This window comes from Amblyomma mixtum, chromosome 1 (genome assembly GCF_055824585.1).
Source record: "Amblyomma mixtum isolate Tamu chromosome 1, ASM5582458v1, whole genome shotgun sequence".
NCBI classification, from domain to species: Eukaryota; Metazoa; Arthropoda; class Arachnida; order Ixodida; family Ixodidae; genus Amblyomma; species Amblyomma mixtum.
In genome coordinates this window covers 138,332,198-138,354,657 of record NC_143012.1, presented here as the reverse complement: position 1 = coordinate 138,354,657, position 22,460 = coordinate 138,332,198, and the positions used below count along the sequence as shown (strand labels likewise).

The following is a 22,460-nucleotide window of genomic DNA, read 5'->3' as shown; positions in this document are numbered from 1 at the left end:
ATGGTGATGTAAATAGACCTGCAGTGTCCGGAAGTTAGCAAAAAGAGATTGGAAGATTGGTGGCTCAAAAGGAGAGAGGCGACATAAGGTTAGAAGTTTAGGAAAACGTATGTACTTTTAGAAAATGGTGAATTTAAATAACAATTTCAGACACAGTTAAGCAAAAAAATAAAATAAAGGAGCCGAGCGTGCAGCAGGGAGCCACTGGGCATGCGCCGAGAGAGATGCGTGGTTAACAACTTCCTTCGGCTGTTCCAACGAAACTTGTTTGATCTCTCGAAATGATGAGTGCAAGAGCAAAACCTCTCCCCGCAGCTTTTAGCATGAGGGAGTCGATTTTTATTTCGTGTTGAAAAACATCGGTCCCGAAACAGTGTACCCAGTTACCTTTCTGGGAACAAAATGGTATGGGTAGTTTGTTGCCGCTCAGCACACCCAACAAAACGTTTCTAGAACCTTACTGAGAGCACTGCCTTTTTGCTTGTTTCTATGTCCTCTTTATGGTCTAGAAATGTTTAATAAATGTTGTAGTGGGATTGGGATGTTCCATCCTTATTGGGCGCTGAGTAAAGTGCAGCTGTTACCCAATTATGTTGCACTTTTCATGATTTACCTCAAAACTCGCACACCAAATTTACTGAGGCTCTGGCCTTCTGTTGCTATGCTCAAATTGTTGACTAAATTTCAGAATACTACAAGCAGCTTCATGGAATTCCAATTCAACCATAGTCAATTTTCAGGTAGTCACTCAGTGCTGACCTTTGAAATATGCATGCTTCACTTCAGCACTCAGAAAAAAAAAATCCATTTATTGCAGCCTTCATGTATAGATAAAAAAGCCACCGTAGACCAGAAATGTAACAATCACATTAACATCCTATCACACTCTGGAAGACTCTGGAATACATCACAAAACATAAAATAATTCTCATGCTCTGCAAAGCTTCCAGTTAAAAAACAAAACATTTATCTCTAGAACACAATGGGAACTTCCTGGTCCCAGTTGTGTTTCGGAAAACTCTGGTGCATTTCTAAATGGCTAAATGAGGTGCACTAATTTCTGCACTATTATGATACAGGTGCTAAGAGCAGCAATACCAGAATGATAATAAGTTTCTAATGTTTATTATGCTCACTGGTATAGCTGCACCAGGCACAAGAATCTGCTTTTCGTGAAGCTCTGCACTGAAGGATGAAAATGGTATGTACAGAAAGAAAAATACGCACAAAAGTAGTGAATTTAGAAGCCATGACAGTTACATAACATTCTGCAATGTAGAACAACTGAACGGTCATATGTTAACAGTTGAAGGCAAAAGTCCAAAGAGTTAAGCAGCAACCTGAATAAAATAAAACTGAATGAAAAGATGAGAAACTGAACAATGATCAACTGCATCGAGCCAAGCCACAAAGCATGCTCAAGTAAATGTATCACCTTTCTGGATTGGTATGGCCAGAATGTTGCTAGTGCCAGGAGCACGCAATTTGTTTCAGGAGAGAGTTAGTACTTTATTTTACTGTGTTCTTCATTACCACTAACACCTACTCAAATTCTTGAACATATATTAATCTGGGCCAATTGGTGCAGTAACTGAAAACTAATTTTTTTGTAAAAAATGGTAGTTGAATCCGTATTGAACACAACACAGGTAATACGGAAAAGTCACCTACTTCTTTTTTCCAGCTCAGTCTTTATTGTCCTCTTTTTGCTGTGTGCAGTTGAAGTTTTTGAAGATTTGCGACATTTGTCAGTTTCCTGAACAAGGTTTTGCAAACAGCAATACTTAAAGGGACAACATGAGGAGTGTATATGACAAATTTTTTAAGCCTTTGAGATTAGCAGGAAGGGCTGAGACTGCGTTAGTAGCCCTTGGGTGTGTTGCTTATTTAATGCGTGCTGTAGGTCGCCTAGCGCTGATGTTTGTGCAGTGAAGAAAGCAAGAAGGAAGGCAAAAGCCGATCGAAAAGAAAGAAGGAGCGACTTTTGCTTGTTACCCGTGTGGTTTTCACACCAGTTATAAAATGAAATGTTGGTAGCACCTGGGCTGTCCTTTCTCTCATCCTGTCTTTTGCGTTTTTCTTTTTAATCAGCTGCACTCATCAAGCAGTCCAAAAATGCTATGCTTGGTCAACACTTTGTGGCCCACGACTGAATGCTGTCTTCATTGAGAAATGCCGCACGTCAGTAAATATCCAGAGCAGTTTCCCTTTTTTTGAAACACACAGCAAACATCAAGAGTAACAAAACTGTGACTCAGTGAATGCAACACAAAAGTAAACAGAGCACAAAAGGAGCAATGCACCACAGCCAAAGGATAGAAATTTTGTACATCAATTAACACGCTTGTAGTACAAGAACAGATGTGAGCTCATTTCTCAAAAAATGCACACATACGCTGACACACGCACAGACAGATCCACAATGTGTAAACTGAATTCATGGTAGTGATTTGCAAGGACACGATTCCTATAGTAAACCAACCTCTGGAAGGTCTGTTGCTTGGTCCCATTCACTGCTCTGGGTTTGGCATTTGGAAACTATTTTAAGAAAACTAAATAAAATGTGTTCAAAAAAATTTAAGGACAACAAGATGAAATCTACTTTCATAAATTTAATTAAAGTGAAGATAATCATCATTCTTAGATAAGTGAGGGTAACTGAACTGATACTATAGTCTGCAGAAGCAGTCTTTAAAGAAATAAAACGGTTATAGATTAGCACCAACAATTGCATGCAAGAAAGGAAGAGACCATGCAGATGAATTTTAGGAAGCCTGCATTAAGGCTGCCATTTCAGCAATTTGTTCATTCAGAGAACATCATGCCCAAGTTCCAAAGTGCACATAGCTGTTATGTATTTAAAATGGCGAGCTCAAACAAGTTCAAGGATTATTTGGAGTTTGATTACAGTATCAAGTGTTTCCTAACTGTACATGTCAAACTTAAATTTTGGAGTTAGTGCATCTTCATAAATGCATAATGTGATACCACTCATTATTAACCACGGCACAAATAAAACACCACCAACCATGATGAGTGTACACCTCTTTGTGTGCACATTCTGCAAGTGCATAGCTCATTGTTGTAATAGGTGCACATGATGTTGAAGTATCAGCAACTAGTTTACAAATGCCCCATGGAACCACATCATTCGTTGTAATAATTTCTGATATACAAGACTACACAGTTCTGTTTCTCAAATCTAGCCGCTATAAGATGTACCAACAATGTAGTCATTCATTTACAGGTGTGCACGAGGTACAGTCTGGTCCATCAAAAAGGAGAACATACTATTGCACTGAACAGCCAATACTACCACTGGTTCTGAGCACAATTTCACCCGTGTAAAGAGGCTTGTTCTTCGCCAGAAAATTAACGCAGGCACTGACAAGTGGGGTGCTTCTTACACTTGGAGGATGATGCCCGGTTAAATGACCAGTTATCTTCACATTACACTTTACATGATACCAGTAAGGCTGAAAACTATTTTCACTACATTAAGTTCGCATTCAAAGAAATGCAAAGTTTGGCATCAGTTAGAAGAGCATGGAATTGCGCACACGCTGTTACAACAGTCAAACAGCAAAGAACTGCACTACAATTTTATGAATATTTCAAGTAAAGAGGAAATTAATATCCAACAAATGCCCGATTTCTTGATGAAAATAGTGGCAGACAAAGGAATGAAAACTGTCATACGTGGCAGTGCCACGATTGTGAACAGCCTCCAGAAAAGGCTCCATGTAAAAAACATTGTTTAAGCATGCAAAACTTCACAGGAGAAAAAAATAAACAGGAACAAAACTCATAAGTGAGGATCGAAAATGTAAATCGATGCGTGCTGATGACATTGTATGTAAGCTTAAGGAACAGGCAACTATGCCACAGATTGGCTTTCCTGAGGAAGAGTCCATTCCAAGCATGTTGCATTTAGAATGCAACTTTGCAATCATGTCAGGTATTAATAGGTGAAAAGTTTGCCAGAAGACGTCCACACTCTGATCTGGAAGCTATAAGTGTAAGTAAGAAATACAAAAAATGGTTCGAAGTAGATAAGGACAATACCATTAAACGTAGCTTCTTTGCTCTTTGTTCTATTCTAATGCATACCAAAGCGAGGAAGGATGCTATAAGATCATAGAGGGCAGATCAGCTACACTGTAGACTGGTGCAGTAGTTGTTTTTCAATGGTAAAACATGCTGCATCTAATAAAACAAAATGTAAAATATTGGTAGGGATAGAAGTATTTACAAAATATTGCTAGGCGTACTTACAATCTTGTAAATTTTAAACGTTCCCAGTTGGGGCCTTGAATTCTGTCTTATAAGCAGTGCATGAAATGCTAAGTGCCATGCTGGCCAACGTTAAAGGGAACACTGAGCACATCTCCATCCAATTACTGTTCTCAGTTAAAATTGACTCTTTGGCTCTTTCTAGGTGCGTTGACATTTTTTCAGCAGTAAAGCCCTTGAGAAGCTTGAGAAAATTTAAAAATTTTTACCTTTGCTTGATTGTGCCATCAACACCGAAGAGGACTGGTTGCTGCCATTTTGAAGTGAATAGCAGTGTAGCATAGAAACTCAATGTTGATGCACGCAGCATACTGGAGAAATTGGCGGGCAATGGTCTCTTCGAATTTGTAAAAGCTCTATTCTCAACGAAAGGCATCCCATTTGTTGTTAGTATGTCCTAGTCTATCAGTGCAGGAAAACTAAAATTTGTGCTCAGTGCTCCTTTAAAAGAAAGACTATAGAAAAGGTCCCAAAAATTCTCAAAGAAATTCCAGACTTGGCTAGTAGAAGCAACGACGTTGCCCACATAACCCAGCTCTAATGCTGGCAGTCGCATGCTTTAATTTTTTCTCTATGGCATCACTGCCGTGTGATGACATGTCTCAGGTGAAGGAATTTGCACCTCTTTAAAACTGGAACTAAGTACTAAACTGTGAAAATTGAGCCCCCAGGCCCACTTTTTACGAGTACCAGGCTCATGAGTTGTTGTTTATCAGTATCGCCTTTTCTGGTCATCATTCGAGCAGTAATTGTGGCAAAGGAGTAAAACATGAAAGGGCAAGCAGACTGGCAACATGGTACGTAGCCTGAAAAAACCATGCAAGCCACTAGGGGCAAAAAGTATTGGTGGTACAAACCTAGGATAGTAAAAGTGCAGGTTCTGCTGTCAGCAATAAATTAAAAGAGCACGCGAATCAAAAGCGTACACAAGAAGGCTTAATGCTTGACCCTTTGCCACCAAGAGATGATCACATTAGCATAGCACAACAAAACTTGGAACGTTTAATCACTGCAAGGAAAATAACAGGCGCATTCAGACATATCACTTTAACCTCAGTCACTCACTTAACTCTGCTCTCAACACACTTTAGGAGACCTGCTGTCATTAGTAACAAAGATATCGTATTGATGGCCATTTCCAGAACCAGGGGACACCTGTCAAGCAAGACAAAAATTGTCACGGAAAGCGTAATAAGTAAAAATTAACTATGCTGTAGCAATGAAACAGTGCATCTGTGAACGAAGCGGAACTCCTCACAAAGGTAGGGGACAGCAAATGCAGGGAAGCTGTTTTTGGAGAACAACATTCTAGTTCGAGTTTTGCTTGAATCCAAGAAAATTAAAATGATATGAGATTAATACTGCTCACAAATCACCTTAAGTGAATGCAGCCCTGAATCTGCTCTCATGAGAGCCATGAGTGCAGTGAAGCCCACAGGTAACGAAGAATTTGTCGTGCCACCACTGGACGACACAGAATAAGAGAGACCGCATATCCCCAAAGGTGCAAAAACCACACACAAGTCATGGTGATGTGCAACATCTCACAGCTGCTGTGATTACCACAAGCCTATAAACAATGAACAACAGAGAAGAAACAGTACCTTGTGTATAGGGGTGAGCTGCCAACATTGTAAAGACTACACTGCAAGTGAGTAAAAGGAGCAAACGACCCTTTAGTAGACTACCCAATAGGAGCAGAGTATGTGCAAGCCGTGAGGTAGATTTCCATCACAAATAATGCAGAATACTTACGTTGACGACGAAAGGACATTCTCATTTCCAAACATGTGAAGTTCTTTCAGTTACCAAGATTTCAAACGGGGTTTCCACCTTCTCTAATTGAAACTCTGGTGCCACGTTTAAAAGCCTCCTTTGATTGCTATCTGCACCAGGTTGCTATCCTCTGAAGTGGCAACATGCCTCTGCCACCAACAGTAAACATTCCGTACGTGTAGTGATCAAAACCAACCCCGAGACTTGGGCAAAAAGGGGTGGCGCAAGAGGACTGTTTGCTTTTTATGCTCCCTTATGGAGTAATTCATGATCAGAGTGTACTGCCACACACCGTTTACCTCTTAGCAGCTCTAAGGACCCCAATTTCAAATTTCTAGTTGAGCTTATTTTTTTCCGAACTACAAGGAATCCTGGGCAAAACAATGAAGAAAACTTGTCTAAAGAGAAGCTGACTTAAAATGGTCACTGTGATATGTTTCACGGGAACAACGATCTGCATGAAGGTGAATTACTGAGGTATATCAAAGAGGGCACCATTGAAAGCAGGGACAAAAATTTCAGAATAAAAGCCACATTTAACCATTTAAAAATGTGAAAGCAGGGAATGTTACTGCCATTTTGGATACAAAGAACTAATTGGTTTAAACTAATGAAAAAAAAGAAAGCATGGTATATAACCAATTATAACCAATATTAATAACATTCAGTTATAATCAATATTTTATACGTTTAACATGGTGAAAATCCTGCCCTTCCATTACGGCAATTTATTCTTGGCTACATCCTCCAAAATATACTTTTGTTAGAAAATATGACAATGAAAACATTTATGGAAGCTTTTCTGAGCATTTATATGCATAGTTGGGAAGTGATATGATGGTTTCAGTGCCTATGAGGGCAAGCTAACTTTTACAGTTTTGCAAAGGAGGTGCTGTACAAAGAAATGATATGCTGTGCTCTCTTATTTCATAACAAAAAGAAAAACTTTTTCCTGACCAATACAAACCTAAAAAGATGGAAGATGTTCTACTTTCTTGAGTTTCTAAAGAAGAAGGCGCTGAAGTGAAATGTTGAAGGTGCTAAACAGAAATCAACCATAAAATCACAGCAACTTTGAGCATACAAATTGCTCACAGACAAAAACTGGGTGCAATTAACTAAGATCTGTTACAAGCATTTTGATCAATGAACTGGAAAAAAAAAATTCAGTGGTCATGTGTGCATGCAGATATAGTAACATCCTTGAAATACACAAGGTTCAAGCATTTTTTTTCTTCTTTTGGCTTAAATAGCAGAAAATCTCACAGTTCATAAAATCTCGCAGTCACTGCAATAATGACAACTGTGGTCACAGATGGCCCAAACCTGTACAAGATGTGTGTCCAATTTGGAAAACCTGTACAATGTATTAACAAATTGCGTAATGAGTAGCCTGGCCTCAACCATAGCTAGGTGCATCGTTATTCACCCTTTCAGCCACTCATGTGCAGTGTACATGTGAGTCATCTCAAAAATATACTGGATGTGGCCCCATTGCCACCGCTTAGGATATTTTACACTATACAAACCAAAGTGCTCGTCCCATGGACAAGCACTATCTGTGCTTCATTTATCAACATGGTCAACATATGTACTCGCTGCATTCAAGCAAGAAATCTCTCGGGTATTTATTGAGAGCTAACATTTTCACGTATAGGCATCCATCAAAAGCAAAGTTTCCATGACATGTTTGACTTTTTCGGTAACCTTACAAACAGAACTTGAATACCATGCCTCTGATCATATTCATGAACTATATACAAACAGTGTAAGTATATGTGGATGGATTTCTTAGTATTTTTTTTTCATCAAGTCTCCATTATAACAATTATGAAAGCTATCAATCCTTGCTCCATGCAGTCTAGACAGCACAAAAATTTTTAACTTCTAAACTGTTAACAGCCATCGTCATCTATGCCTACCACCTGAACGCTGAAACTATGGCGTACAAACATTGCTGTTATGAATATAGCTCCCTCAAACTAGCATTCCCCATTCATTCAGAAGCCCAGACCTATCCCTGTGTGCTCAGAGACAGAAGGCTGAGGAACCGTGCTGCTCTACTGACCAACCATGCCGACTACAGTAAATGCCACAGCACGTCATATGCACAAGCACACCAATAAACGATGTACACCTAACCTCCTCAAGACTATTCGTGTAACAAAAAAGAAGTGCAGAGATAAGTCTACCGCCATCAACACAAAAATCTAAACTACGCACTTCACAACTGCACCGCTCATCCAGAGAAGGCTGTCCTCTGCAGACACTTGGCACAAACGACCCTGTTCACAAGTTAGGAAGAATGCAGCCGTGGCTACGTGGCTCTGCTGGCAGTAGTTTGTGTGGCTGGCTTCAGCTGGGAAGGTGATGCAGCTGCAGATCCAGAACCCGCTGCTGTTCCTGTCTTCTTCAGGTGCTCTTGATATCTGAAGCATGAAGAAGCACACATGAGCATTAAAAGGCATACATCAGGGGCGCACCTGGCCAAACGGAATGACTGAATCCTTCTTGGGTTTTTTTTTGCTTCTGTACTGTGTGGCTCAGTATGCGCCTGCGCGCTCATCCTGTTTCCTTTGGTTGTATTGTTAGTTGCCTTGACTTGGGCATGTGCCCTACAATCACGGGTTTTGGGTGCTGTATAAAATGAGCGGGTCGTCCTCCTTTGAAATTAAAGTTGTTAGTTCAGCGCCCTGTGTGTCTCGTCTCTCCTTCGTCCCTCGTCTGCCAGCGCTGCATTTTTCAGGACACATGAGCTGCAGCACATTAAAGGGGCTCTGAAAAAAGTTTTCAAAAAAGTTGCAGTATGCCATTAAAGGACGCCGCTCCACAATTATCCCTCCAGCAAGAATTTTTTAAAAGCGCTTTGCAGAAGCTGAGTTATCAGTAGTCAAAATATGAATTTCAGCGTTATATTTGGACTTGTGGCTTGCATGTTCCAAGGCAACACAAGATATCCAGTAGATATATGATGAATGTCCACTAACTAATAACTACTCCGGTAGCTTGCCGAGATTTGTCTTCAAGCTAGAAAGTATATAATGACAAAGCTCAAATTGTACACCCCAAACGAACACACCAGATAATAGGTTCAGTCACAGTTTACCTTCGAGGCTGGTCTTGCATATTTCTAAACTGGAGTTTGCAGCAGTCTATGTATTACATTTATTTATTATTATATAGAGAACGGTTCTAGTTGTGTGTCACAACAACCATTTAAGAAAGTATGCACTGGAAATGACTTCAGGGTGCAGTTGGCTGCAGAAGTTAACATGTCACAGCAGCTATGAGAAAAACTGAACTTCTAAAACCTGCATCCTAGTATATATAGCTTCGACAACCAATTACAGCAGTCAACACAACTCTAGGCTGCATACCTTAGTTTCCTCATGACTATCACAGCCTATACACTTTGGTGGCATCATCATCATCATCAGCCTGACTACGCCCACTGCAGGGCAAAGGCCTCTCCCACGTCTCTGCAGTTGCGGCCACCGTATTCCTGCAAATTTCTTAATCTCATCCGCCTACCTAACTTTCTGCCGCCCCCTGCTATGTTTGCCTTCTCTTGGAATCCACTCCGTTACCCTTAATAAGGACCAGCGGTTATCTTGCCTTCTCATTACATGCCCTGCCCAAGCCCATTTCTTCCACTTGATTCCTCTTGCCTCTCAATGTCACACCTATCATTTTTCTTTCCATAGCTCGCTGCGTTGTTCTTAACTTAAGCTGAACCCTCTTTGTTAGCCTCCAGGTTTCCGCCCCATAGGTGAGTATCGGTAAGATACAGCTGTTGTAGACTTCTCTCCTGAGGGACACTGGTAAACTTCTCTTCATGATCTGAGAGAACCTGCCATACGCGCTTCACCCCATTCTCATTCTTCTAGTCATTTCACTCTCGTAATCCGGATCTGCGATCACTACAAGGGCAAAAGTACTAGCACATCTAAGTCACTTTTAGTTGAACCAGGTAAATTAGGGGCCAATTTTTTTAACCCCCCCCCCCCTCCTCTGCAAGGGGTTCTCCTCTCTGCAGATGTACAGAGGAGACTGACTTGCGTATGCGGTTGCGCACGATGGCCAGGTGCTTGGCGACGTAGCTCTCGCCCGGGGCCAGCTTCAGCGCTCGCAGGAGGCAGGCCTCCGCCTGGTAGAGGGCGCCCCGTTCCACCTGCACCACACACAGGTTGTGCAGCGCCTGCACGTGCTCAGGCTGCAGGGACAGGATGCGCTCGTAGCACTGCACACAGAACAGAAGATTGGCAGTCAGCAACAATCTCCGCCCGGAAGTGCCTGCAAGGAGCAAGCACTTTGAACTAAAGACACGTGTTGCAGTTAGATTCCTGCACATGCATGCTTACTACCTCCAATTCTATTGCTTAAGTTAAGGACAACGCAGCGAGCCATGGAAAGAAAAATGATAGGTGTAATGTTAAGAGACCGGAAGTGGGCGGAGTGGGTGAGGGAACAAACGCGGGTTAATGACATCCTAGTCAAAATCAAGAGGAAGAAGTGGGCTTGGGCAGGGCTTGTAGTGCAAAGGCAAGATAACTGCTGGTCCTTAAGGGTAATGGAGTGGATTCCAAGAGAAGGCAAATGCAGCAGGGGGTGGCAGAAGGTTAGGTGGGCAGATGAGATTAAGAAGTCATTGGGGATACGGTGGCCGCAACTGGCGAAGGACAGGGTAAATTGGGGAGACGTGGGAGAGGCCTTTGCCCTGCAGTGGGTGTAGTCAGGCTGATGATGATGATGATGAATTTCCATTGCTTTCTATGATTTCACAAATAGAGACATTTCAGAGTTCAAACCCTGGATGCAATGTTTCAAAAAAAAAAAACAGTGGCAAAGAGGACAAAGAACCAATAAGAAGCGGCTTACGCTGTCCATTTCCTTTTCAGCGTAGTGCAGCACTTCAGTACTTCAGCGGTATGAAAGTAATATCAACTGAACGGTCATTTAGTGCCCCGTGATGTAGTGGAACAATGAAATACATGGGAGTATGTGCCCTCTTCTGCTGATGTGGCACAGTTACTGTTGCTTACCTGCAGATGATCGGTGAACAAGCAGTTGCTTTCAACCAAACAACTTAAAGCGTCATTTTAGTGTGGTAGCACTTACAGCAGCCATTCCCCGCATTTAGCCATTGTCTGTACGTCTGTTTGTTTATTTGTATGAAGCCCGCTTTGTGGCAGGCTTCTCATCTGCCCACCTGGCTGTTTGGTTTGTTGGGGTTTAATGTCTGAAGGCGACTCAGGCTTGGGGTGCGATAGTGGAGGGCTCCGAAAAATTTCGATCACCTGAGGTTCTTTAACGTGCACTGACATCACACAGTCACAGTACCGTATTTTCCGGTGTATAAGACGCACCCACCATATATGCAGGCTGTCATTGAAAAAGTTGGCATATAAGACACACCCCTGTATAGAATGCACCCCAATTTACCCAGTTAGGCTTAATTAAACATGCTTGTGCGACCATTGCAAAATGCACTGTACCTGTGAGAAGTTCTTAAGCAACGCTAAGTGATCGAAAAAGGCAACACTCATGCCATACCCGCCCACGTTTTAGCAAAAACAAAAAAAAAAAACGAAAGAACTCTCTTATGTTCATAACAACATTTTATTTTTACTTAAAACCTTCAAAGTCTTAATCTTCGGATGCACTATCAAAAAGTTTGCCCCTTTCTGGAGGCAATGCAGCTGAAACATTTTCTTCGCACTACGTACACGGAGCAAACAAAGTTGCAAAGGGTGGCTAAAAAAAAAACGCCGGCTTGTCTTGGCTTGTCTTGACAATGGATGGATGACAATGAATGGCGATTGTCGCCATCTTTTGGCATTTCACATTAATTGCGCTTGGGGCCTCCAAAACGGCTGCATATTTATGAACCCGGAAGTCGTCACCCCCGCCGTTTCATGATAAAGTTCATCTAAAAAAGTTGCGCACGGCAGTCCCCCAGGTGAAAATCGTAACTGGTCAAACTGGTTTAGGAAACCATTTCGCAGTTGATTCCAGCTGGATTCCAGTTGGCTGCAAATTGAACTCAGCTGGGGGCCAACAGGAATCAACTGGAAAATTGTCCCTTAAACCAGTTTGACCAGTTACGATTTTCGCCTGGGCCCCATATTGAAGTATTAACCGTGTTAAAACTGCGTCATTGGTAGTGATATTTTTTCGGTGAAAAAAGCTTGAAAATAAACCTGAGTAATTTCTTGACTCGCAAAAAAAAACTAAAAATTCGCGTATAAGACGCACCCTTGTATAGGACGCACCAGCAAGATTTTTTAAAGAAAGCCGCGTCTTATATACCGGAAAATACGCTACTAGCCTTTCACCTCCATCGAAAAATGACTGCAGTGGCCGGGATCAAACCCGCATCCTTTGGGTGAGCAGCCGAGCACCACAACCACTGGGCCACTGTGGCGGCACTACCGAGTTGTGGGCTACCTGCCAGGTGTGTGAGTGTGTGCACAAAACAAGCAAATCTGGGTTTCACAAGCCCCACCGACAGCAGCACCTGTCATTGCAGTGCAGCGGCACGTCACTGGACTGGTACAAGGACAATATGAAAGCAAAATAGAAAATGACCAATTCCACACATGTGGGCATTAACCAATTATCACCGTCTGAACAATTTCATCGGTGAACAATGGATCCAAACAGCAGAACCGATGCGCTCATGCTTTACTGCGGCACTGTTATGTACTTACTGTAGCTTTTATTAATGTGCCAGCATTAGAGGGGTCTGTGCAAGTCTGAATGGCAGCGGCTGTCAGTAGTGTGTTACCTCGGATATAACAAACCTTAGTATGCCACATAAGCTTTAACGAACCTAAGTAATCCACCTCGGATATAACAAACTTTAGTGTCTAAACCTTGGATCTACCAAACTTTCGCATCCACTGGTTCTCACTATTTCTGCACTTCCTTTTTGTGGGGGTGTTTCCTCTGCCAACAGCTCACCAAAAGCAAGTGTGGGTAAAGAGCCATTTCAATACACTAACTATAACTTATGTCAGACTCTGCTCCCAAGCGCTGCACCATAGAAAGTGCCATGCACACATTGAATTATTGAGGGAAAAAAATGCAATGAATGATTTACAGTTAAGCTAAATGCAACAAAGGTGTGCCAGCACAATTGCACCTTGGCTGGCAGACATCCCACGCATAGTGCCATTTTCCACTGTCTGCAGCAATCTGAACAAGTGTCTGAGACAGGCATGATGCAAATGTTCGCTCTTAGCGGGACACAGGTTTCCTCCTTTCCACTGAGCAGCAGCTATTGTGCAACCTGTTACATCTTGGGAAAAAATGAAACCAGTTTCCTCCTCTGCACGGTAGGCAGTTGGCAGCTTCAAGCGACATTCAGCACGAGGACCTGTGGTGTTTCAGAGAATGCACATCTGTGAGCTCGCGTGGTTAGCATGAAAAACCTGGAGACATCAAGCCATGCTAGATGGATTTCACAGGTGAAACCAAGCTGGCTGCAGCTCATGATGGTGCACTCAATTACTCCTGGCACAATGAAGCAATTCGCAAAATTTGCACTAAATGCTTCTTAAAGTGCAGAAATACCTGTTGTGCCTTGTCCAGGTCCTTCATGTGGTTGATGTAGATGTCACCCAGCAAGATGAGCCCCTTGATGTGGTCAGGGTGAGACTGAGGAAGACACGGCGAGAGAATATAACAGGTGTGAAGGCTTCATAAAGAGACATCTCCTTTCACCTCAGCTCATAGACAAATTGCTATTTTGTAATTACGTCCAAAATAAACTGAATTGAAAAGGAATGCATGTTACAGTGCATATCAAGAGAAAAACTATACAAACTTTGTATTGCATTCAATAAACAGAAATCTTCCTTCAAGGTTTGGAGTGAGGTTTCATTTGCATGCTTATTCATTTTTCATAAGACTTCCCAAATCAGATGAATGTCAATCATTCTCTCTGCACTGAGTGACAACTCAGAGAAACTCAGTAAGTCAGAAGTTTAGGAGAACACATGGTTGCATATGCATGAGCTGTCTAGAAAGAAAAGCATGCTCAAGCTCAAGGGGCTTGGCCCCTCTGATTTTTTTCTGAAATTAATGCAATAAACTGCTGTAGTCATTTTTAAGCTGCGACTCACTTTGCAAAAACAAACTGCATCACAAATAACTTGATGACAGCTGGAAACACTGCACTGTACAAATCTGTTGCCAACTACTGCAATGTCAAAGTGTACTGTGACCAAACGGTTTTCAAGCAGGAAGCTCAGTGAAGAAAGTTGCCATCCATCATGCACACATTAAAACTTATGTTTACTCTTGTACAGTACGGTCCACTGTTAAAGGGAACATATGATCGCATGGCCTCCGTGCTTCGCGGAGTGCTGCCACCGAGAACTTGTGGGAATTGTCGGCACAAGACGCATGCGCAGTTAAGCATGACGGCTGGTCTCTCCGCGCATGCGCCTGATGCCGCCTATTCTCGCCGCATCCAGGCAACAGGGCTTCGTGAAGCGCTGAGTGCACACGATTGCATGTTCCCTTTAACAATGAACCGCACTGTACACAAGGTTATTATGCTGTTGTTATTAGTGGCCAGCTACAAATGGCAACAACCAATTGCTAGTGATTTAAAATGGGTGAATATTAAAACCCAGTTCAGCTGGTCAAGATCCACAAGACCTGCATTATCCAAATATGTCTTTGATATGATAACCTACTGTTACTCCACTCATGTGGCAGCCATTACTACTACCTCACCTGGAGAAGCTTCTGCAGGTGGGGCACAGCCTCCAGTGGCCTGTCCGAGTCGGTCAGCAGGAGGGCCAGGTTGAACAGGGCACTGCGGAAGTCCGCTTTCACCTGCATCGTTACATTTTCCACAAAGCAAAGATGGGGCCACACGAAATGATGGACACAAGGACAAAACCACCGGAAGGCCTTGATAGCCCAGTAAAAAACAAATTGTGTTTTAACCACCCACTGGGCTGACCAACTGAGGCCAACTGGTGTTTCCGATTAGAAATAAATGGTCACCTAATAAGACCAAGTGCCCCACCAATTGAACACAAATGGTTTAAACTGGCCAGCCAAAAAAAGATAGAATTATATTTGGAGCCAATTCACTTATCTTCTATGACTGCTGCGAGACTTCAGCCAACGTTTCTATGAGGGAATCGAAATTATAATTACATGCTTTTATGAAAATCAAGCGAGACCAACAAGCATGTGCATCACACACAGGAACAATATAGTAAGACACTATACCAACATAAGTTCTCAACATAAGTTCTCAACATATCCACTGAACACACGTTTGCAGTCACTTATAAACCCTAATCATGAGACCCTCTTGCTGAGGCTGCGGTTAGCCATTAAGCGAAGTTATTTTGTTTAAGAATGTCCGTGGTCATGGTGGAAATGATGAAAATAATTCTGAAGATTAAACTGCGAATAGCGTTTTACAAAACATCTATATATACAGGGTGTCCCAGCTAAAAGTAACCAAGCTTGTAAAAAAGAGGATGATCCCTAGCCGAGTGAGACCAACTGAGGGTTGTTGCCAGTCGCGTGTCCTAGTCTGTAGTATTTTTTTTTATTATGCAAACATGATTAATTAGCAGAGACTAATTAGCTAACTTTTTAATTATTGCCTACAGGAAGAAAGTGTCAGTGCAGGAGTTGTAGATCCCATAGAAAAATAACCGTTTGCCGTGTTTGCAACCAAGTACCACTGATACAACTTCTTTTATTTGACTTAAAAGAAAGCCCGCGAAATACAAAAAGAGCCACGTGATAGGGAAGCAGTTTCAGCGCTCCCAGACGACCGGCCAAGCAACAACATTCGCTTATCTTTGCAACGTTGTCCCGCACGGGGTTCGGCGTTTTGCAATGGTTGCAAGATATACATACGCCAGCAACTCTCGTATCGGCGCTAGGCGACCATTTCTTCAGAGCATGACTGTGCTAGTTAGCGGCACGGCCACATTCCTATCACTCGAGGCGAGGTTACACGTGAAAAAGCGCTCCATGCGAGCCGCGCTTCACTTCCTTGAAAAGCAGCACCCGCTCACTTTCCATGACGCATAAGCAGTTCCTGGCACATATCTCGCCACCTCCTCAAGACGCCGAACGCTGTTCGGGACAGCGTTGCAAACATAAGCGGATGTCGTTGCTTGATCGCTCGTTTGGGAGCGCTGTAACTGCTTCCCTATCACGTGGTTCTTTTTGTATTTTGCGGGCTTTCTTTTAAGTCAGATAAAAGAAGCTGTATCAGTGGTACTTGGCTGCAAACACGGCAAACGATTATTTTTCTATGGGATCTACAACTCCTGCATTGGCACTTTCTTCCTGTAGGCAATAATTAAAAAGTTAGCTAATTAATCTCTGCTAATTAATTACGTTTGCATAATAAAAAAATACTGCAGACTAGGACACGCGACTGTCAACAACCCTCAGTTCGTCTGACTGGGGCTAGGGAACATCCTCTTTTTAACAAGCTTGGTTACTTTTAGCTGGGACACCCTGTATATATATATATATATATATATATATATCACAGATCCCACTTAAGTACACCATTCATTTTCACTTAGATTTTCCAATCGGATCACCCAAATGGAACCAATTGGAGCATCCAATTAGTTTTCTTGGTTCTAATAGGGGGCTCTAATTGGTTTCAAATGGTTCCAATTGACCAATCCAACTGGGAGCACCAACCTCATGAACCAGTATGGCACTCAGAATCAACTGGAATGCCCCACTGGAACTAGCTAGGAAATAAACGGACTACCCAATTTGATTCAGGAGCCCCACTATTGGGTCCAAATGGTTCCAACTGGAACCAGATGATATGCTCAGTTGGACCCACTGGTTTCCTTTGACTGGGAGAGAGGAGGCTTTGCCTCAGCATGCCCTCTAAATCAGCGGTCCTCAAACTTCTTGCCTAAAGAAACCCCAAAAGCCTGAAAATTGGTGCCCCCCTACTCTCCCCCAAACACAACTGGTCATCACAAGATCCACAGTTGGCGGGAGTTGCTTGTGAATTAACCCTTCATGCTTCTTTTTTTACCATCTCATTCACTTCTGCAAGCATTTGTTCATCCTCCACTATGACGTCCCTCATAGCCCACGTGTTGCTTTGGGATGTGAAACCCCGCAATTTACAGTTTGCTGCGCAATGAGAAAGTGGTGTGCAGTACATCGCAAGGCAGGGTACCTGTATTGCTGAGTGGAACCATCGTTCGGCATCCTCCACCTTCTTGTCATCCATGGAGAGCATGCCCAGGTTGAAGTAGACCCTCTCATTGGCCTTGCCTTTGTGAAGCAGCAGCTCTAGCCTGTCACCGTGTTACAAAAAGATGAGTGAATGTCTGCTTTCATAGCCGATTGCGTCACTCACTGCTTGCACGTTGTCTTTAAGGGACAAACTATTGCAAGACTTCTAAGACACAGCACTTTTTGTCCAAAGAGAGTTTTTTCTTTATGAAACAAAGGTGTCAGGGCCAGTTGGTGCGCACACTTACTATTTCCTGCATCAAAATTTGTGAGGACACTTTGGCAACTAAAGTGTTAAGAGGCGAAAGCCGAGGACGCTATGCCATGATGACTTCCGGTGGATGTGATGACACACCATTCCCGTGGCTATATCGATACCCATATTATACATCTTTCAGGGATCTTAAGCTTTAATTATGCTTAATTACAGATTTTTCCATTTAATTTAACACAAATCCAACGCTTCTCTGACCCTTCTCTGACAATTTTCACTATGCCGTGACGACTTCCAGTGGATGTGACGTCACACCGTTCCTGTGGCTTTATTGATGTCCGCGCTATTTCGACACAGTTTTGTCGGTTTTGCCTATAATTAAGTAATTAATCTGCAGTCATCAAACTTGGCTTCTAGGTTCAGTTTTTTCCTCCTCTATCTGAAGCAACCATTTGTTTTCTTCTATCTTTTTTAGTTCCTGAGTTAAACGCATGTAACACGCTTTGTTACCGGATGACAGTATGAGCCATTAAAGGCTTTCACCTTAAAATATAGAATTCAGTTTCCGAGGGAGGAGGCTGTAACATTTTGAGAATGGGAGCTGTGTTACGTGAGCTGATTGCACAGTCACAAGGTGTGCAGCAGCATTCCAGAAAGATTTCTTAAGGCGTGACAGGGTGCTCCTGAGAGTAAGGGAGGGAGTTGGAAAAGGCGCAAGAAAATCTGCATACAAATCACTGCCTTTATCCCCAAACCCCTCATCTGCCTGATTTTCCTTAACTTCACATCAGTTCTGGCTGCAGGTTAACATTTCTCAAAACTTTAGCTCTGCAACTAGGTGAGTAGGCAAAGAGTAGGAAGAGTGCACTCAGTTCACTTCAGTTAACTGCTTTGAACAAACAGTGTCAGAGACATGAAACTTAGAACTGCATGCGGTACAATGTATTGCGCTTATTATTTGGAGTCGCATTATTCTTCATACTCATTCCCTGAGCAATAATTGATTTAACAGTATTAATGAAGTCATTAATTAAAAAGAAAAAATTTCATAATATGCTTTTCAAAAAGTACAGTTTGCTGGTAGTTGCCTAAAGTGCCACCTATTGAATACTTGGGTATATCACTGCTGATCTCATGCAATGTAGATGAATTACATCTCGCTTTTGGTTTTTCAAGCTTCCACTGTATGCATCACGAAAAGAAAGATAGCCAGCACATCTTTCACCATCTTCCCTGCCTGTGTTTTGCAGGTGTTAATTCTGCACATACGGCAAGAAGGTGACTCATGCGAGTGCTGCCCAGGGGGACCACTTCCCGAGAGGTAGCAGCAAGAAAAACTTGGGGAGGCAACCGCAGTCTTGAAGAAGAAACTGTGAAAATGTGTTGTTTTTGTTTGCTTTGCTGTAGTATACACTGATGCCATGAATGCCTAACCAATTTTCTTTGCTTGTTAGTAATTTATTATTTATGCTTGTGAATTTCAAAGCTATTTTATGTGTATAATTTTATGCTATACGCTTTCTGCTATTTAAATCCTTTCAGCATTCTATCATTGATTTTTTTTTTTGCCCGTATGTAATTCTTTTATAGAATGTTCACTAATGCTTTTTTTTTGTTTATTCATTATTGTATCTTTGCGTTCTCTTTATTGTGCATAGTGCCATTACTGTAGGGGGTACAGACCCCGTCAAGCCAAATCCATTTGGCTTTTTGTCTGCACTCCCATCATCTGTACATGTATAGATGCAAATAAACTTGAATTGAATTGAATTGATATCTAGGTTGTCTGCTATCTGCCTACAATGAGTGTCCAATGTTTTTATTTCCTGTCAAAACTCCAGTTGGAACCGGTTCCATGGTCCTATATGGTATAGACCTGTGTGGCAGAAACGTGGAGGCTAACAAAGAGGGTTCAGCCTAAGTTAAGGACAACGGTGTGAGCTATGAAAAGGAAAATGATAGGTGTAATGTTAAGACATCGGAAGAAGGCGGAGTGGATGAGGCAACAAATGCTGGTTAATGACATCCTAGTTGGAATCAAGAGGAAGAAGTGGGCTTGGGCAGGGCATGTAATGCGCAGGCAAGGTAACCACTGGCCCTTAATGGTAATGGAGTGGATTCCAAGAGAAGGCAAGCATAGCAGGGGACAGCAGAAAGTTAAGTTAGGTGGGCGGATGAGATTAAGAAGTTTGCGGGGATACGGTGGCCACAACTGGCAAAGGACAGGGTTAATTCAAGAGACATGGTAGAGGCCTTTACCCTGCAGTGGGCGTAGTCAGGCTGATGATGATGATGATGAAGTGAATGAGCTCAGGGGCCAAGCATGCCTCACCTTTCAAAGGCCAGCTGCCGAAGCTTTGCGTTTCCACTCTCTTGGATAAGAATGGCTGAGTTCATCAGTGCTTGCTGAAAGAACAAAACAGAAATTTGGATGGTTTCAGTCAGCACCTGAAGGAGCACATCAGGTGCCAGCTATGTCACACCATCGGTGGACATGTAAGTTCAAATTACTACCTTCCGAGGTTCAGTATATGTGCACTGTGGCTGTATTCAGAAAGAAATGGTACAGAAACTGAAGAACTATTTACTCTTAATCAACGTTACATATTTGCAGCCTGGCTCCGTTCTCCACAGTACTAAAGAACGCGTAATATCTCTCTCAAGAGGGCCTAGAAGTTTCCAATCGCTCTACCCTGAAGCAAAATATCAACAGGATGAATGTGATTTACTCGGAGAGATAACCACAACTGGAAAATCTTTTCAGATGATGACTGTTTTCACTTCTGTGACAAAGCACTCCATTACCTCGTGATCCGGGTCCAACTCCAGTGCTTTGTTGAAGTACATGAGTGCATCGTTTGGCCTGCCTTGCTCCAGGAACACCACACCCAGCTGAGAACAGTGCATGCACCAGCATTATCATCTACACACGGCACAGACAGGACTCATTCAGCACACAAAAACAGATTCTAATGTTTCCTGCCAGAAACTGCCTCAGGCAGTGAACATATGCTAATGAGTGTAATATTTACCTGTCATAATTGATGGCGGTCAAAAGTCAGAAGGAATGACAATCCCAGAAAATGTGATGGAATTGTGTGGCTACAGCTGGCACAAAACATGATTAACTCAGGTCCAGGTCTAGCCTCAGCACGGCAGCTCATAAATTCAGTTTAGGAAATGCTGTGAACTCCAGTGTGTGCCAAGAAAGGAAAAAATAGATACTTCGAAAGACTGCCATGAACTTGCTACACCAATTAGGTACAGCAAATGTGATAAGTGTGACAGACTTATGCTGAGACCAGTACCTAGGCTAACTTTCCTATCTCGTCAGTGCATCTGACCCTATGAGCCCTGGCTACGTTTTTCTCCTCTTGGAACACACCTCATTGTCCTCAGAGAATACTGATTATCTTCTCCCCCAATACATGCCTAGCCATAGTTTGTTCTCTTCTTATTAGTGCTAGGATGCTACTATGGCATCTGTACCCCAACTCAAACTGCTTTGTTTTTGGCTGTTAATGTTACCCTTACCATTTTCTTCTTCGTAGCTTCTTGCACTACAAATTCAATTTCAAGCCCTTAGGTTAACCTGCAGGTTTTAGCCCCACAGGCAAGTACTGGTAAAATGACAATGGCTATACATGCCTTCCTTTTGAAGGATATCTGTAGCCTACTATTCATAACCGGCCAGTGCCTGCCAAATGCACTTCAACCTAAACTTAATGTGTTAGCATATTAACTATTAGCTTATTAATGTGTTAGCCACCGGCAGGTGTCCCACATGCCCTCTGGGCAAAGAACTTATTGTATACCACCTATATGAACTTAGTATACTATTTCAGATATAACTTACCTTAGCATGTGACCTTGGATATATAATGACCTTTCATGAGTTAACTTCGCATATACCAGACAAAAGTATGCCACATCGGATATAATGAGCTTTCATGCATTATCTAAGATATAACAAATCTATATATATATATATACTATATATATATATATATAAGTATGCCACCTCGGACATAATGAAACTTATTATGTCCACCTTAACAAACTGCTGGGTGCTAGCGCATTCAAACCACCCACCAAGGATCACCACACAGTTTTTCTCCTGGTAATTTCTTTCTACTTAGTCACTGCTTAGCTTCCTTATCACTCTGAAAACCTACCTCTTAAGATTCTCCCTCAAGATTTTTCCCCATGCTCTTCAAATTCCAGCCCTCTGAATACTTCTAAGGTTATGTCACAGTGCTCTTCCAAACCCATGTTCTCTCGGTTCTTTTTGGAAGGCATCGTCACTGTGTAGTGCCTATAGTACAAGCTGCCTAGCATCTCTACACAGGCTTGCTCAACTCCCTGGTTACACAGTGCCTGCCTGACTGCTGATATTTTAACCGAGTGGAATGCTTTTCCCCATATCTACGTTATATGGGCTCACTATATTCCATAGATTCTTCTACGACTTGATGATTTGATATATATCGTCTACTGTCAAACGCTTTCTCTGAAAACCGACCTGTTTCTTAGGAAAAAGATACAGTGCGGGAGAGACAGGACACAGTAAGAGACACTAACATCACTTTGAGCATTAGGAAGTACTTAATATTCTGTGAGCAAATATGGCGGAATATTTAGACCTGACAGCATTTTGGTTTTCACTTCGATTTTGGTTTGAGACTCCGTTTTCAAGTTCAAGCACGCTTCAGACAAAGATCTGCGCAATCAGACTTAAGCTTAATTTAACGGCATGAAGCGATAATCAGAAATGTTGATGAGTTAAGGCCCATATGTGCAGGATTGGTCGTTATCGACTTTACAGTCATAGATCCCTGGGAGTCCACTCCTGACTGCTCTTCCCAAGCAACTGCAAGGTCATGGAAAAAGGCTTTAGACAAAAAACGATGAAATC

The 22,460-nt window shown here is 42.3% G+C and overlaps 1 protein-coding gene across 2 annotated transcripts in view; it reads right to left on the bottom strand.

The window, feature by feature from the left end:
• Positions 1 to 788: 788 nt before the first annotated feature.
• LOC149367712 (protein O-mannosyl-transferase Tmtc3-like) overlaps positions 789 to 22,460 on the bottom strand; it is a 419,945-nt gene continuing 398,273 nt past the window's right edge. For both annotated transcript variants that reach the window (XM_089557174.1, XM_089557183.1), the window contains 7 exons: positions 20,351 to 20,437; positions 19,878 to 19,951; positions 17,273 to 17,393; positions 14,815 to 14,916; positions 13,645 to 13,728; positions 10,125 to 10,309; positions 789 to 8,498 (listed from right to left, as the gene is read on the bottom strand). In XM_089557174.1, the coding sequence (XP_089413300.1) occupies positions 8,387 to 8,498; positions 10,125 to 10,309; positions 13,645 to 13,728; positions 14,815 to 14,916; positions 17,273 to 17,393; positions 19,878 to 19,951; positions 20,351 to 20,437 (765 nt within the window). In that variant the 3' untranslated portion in view covers positions 789 to 8,386. The remainder of the gene's footprint in view (positions 8,499 to 10,124; positions 10,310 to 13,644; positions 13,729 to 14,814; positions 14,917 to 17,272; positions 17,394 to 19,877; positions 19,952 to 20,350; positions 20,438 to 22,460) is intronic.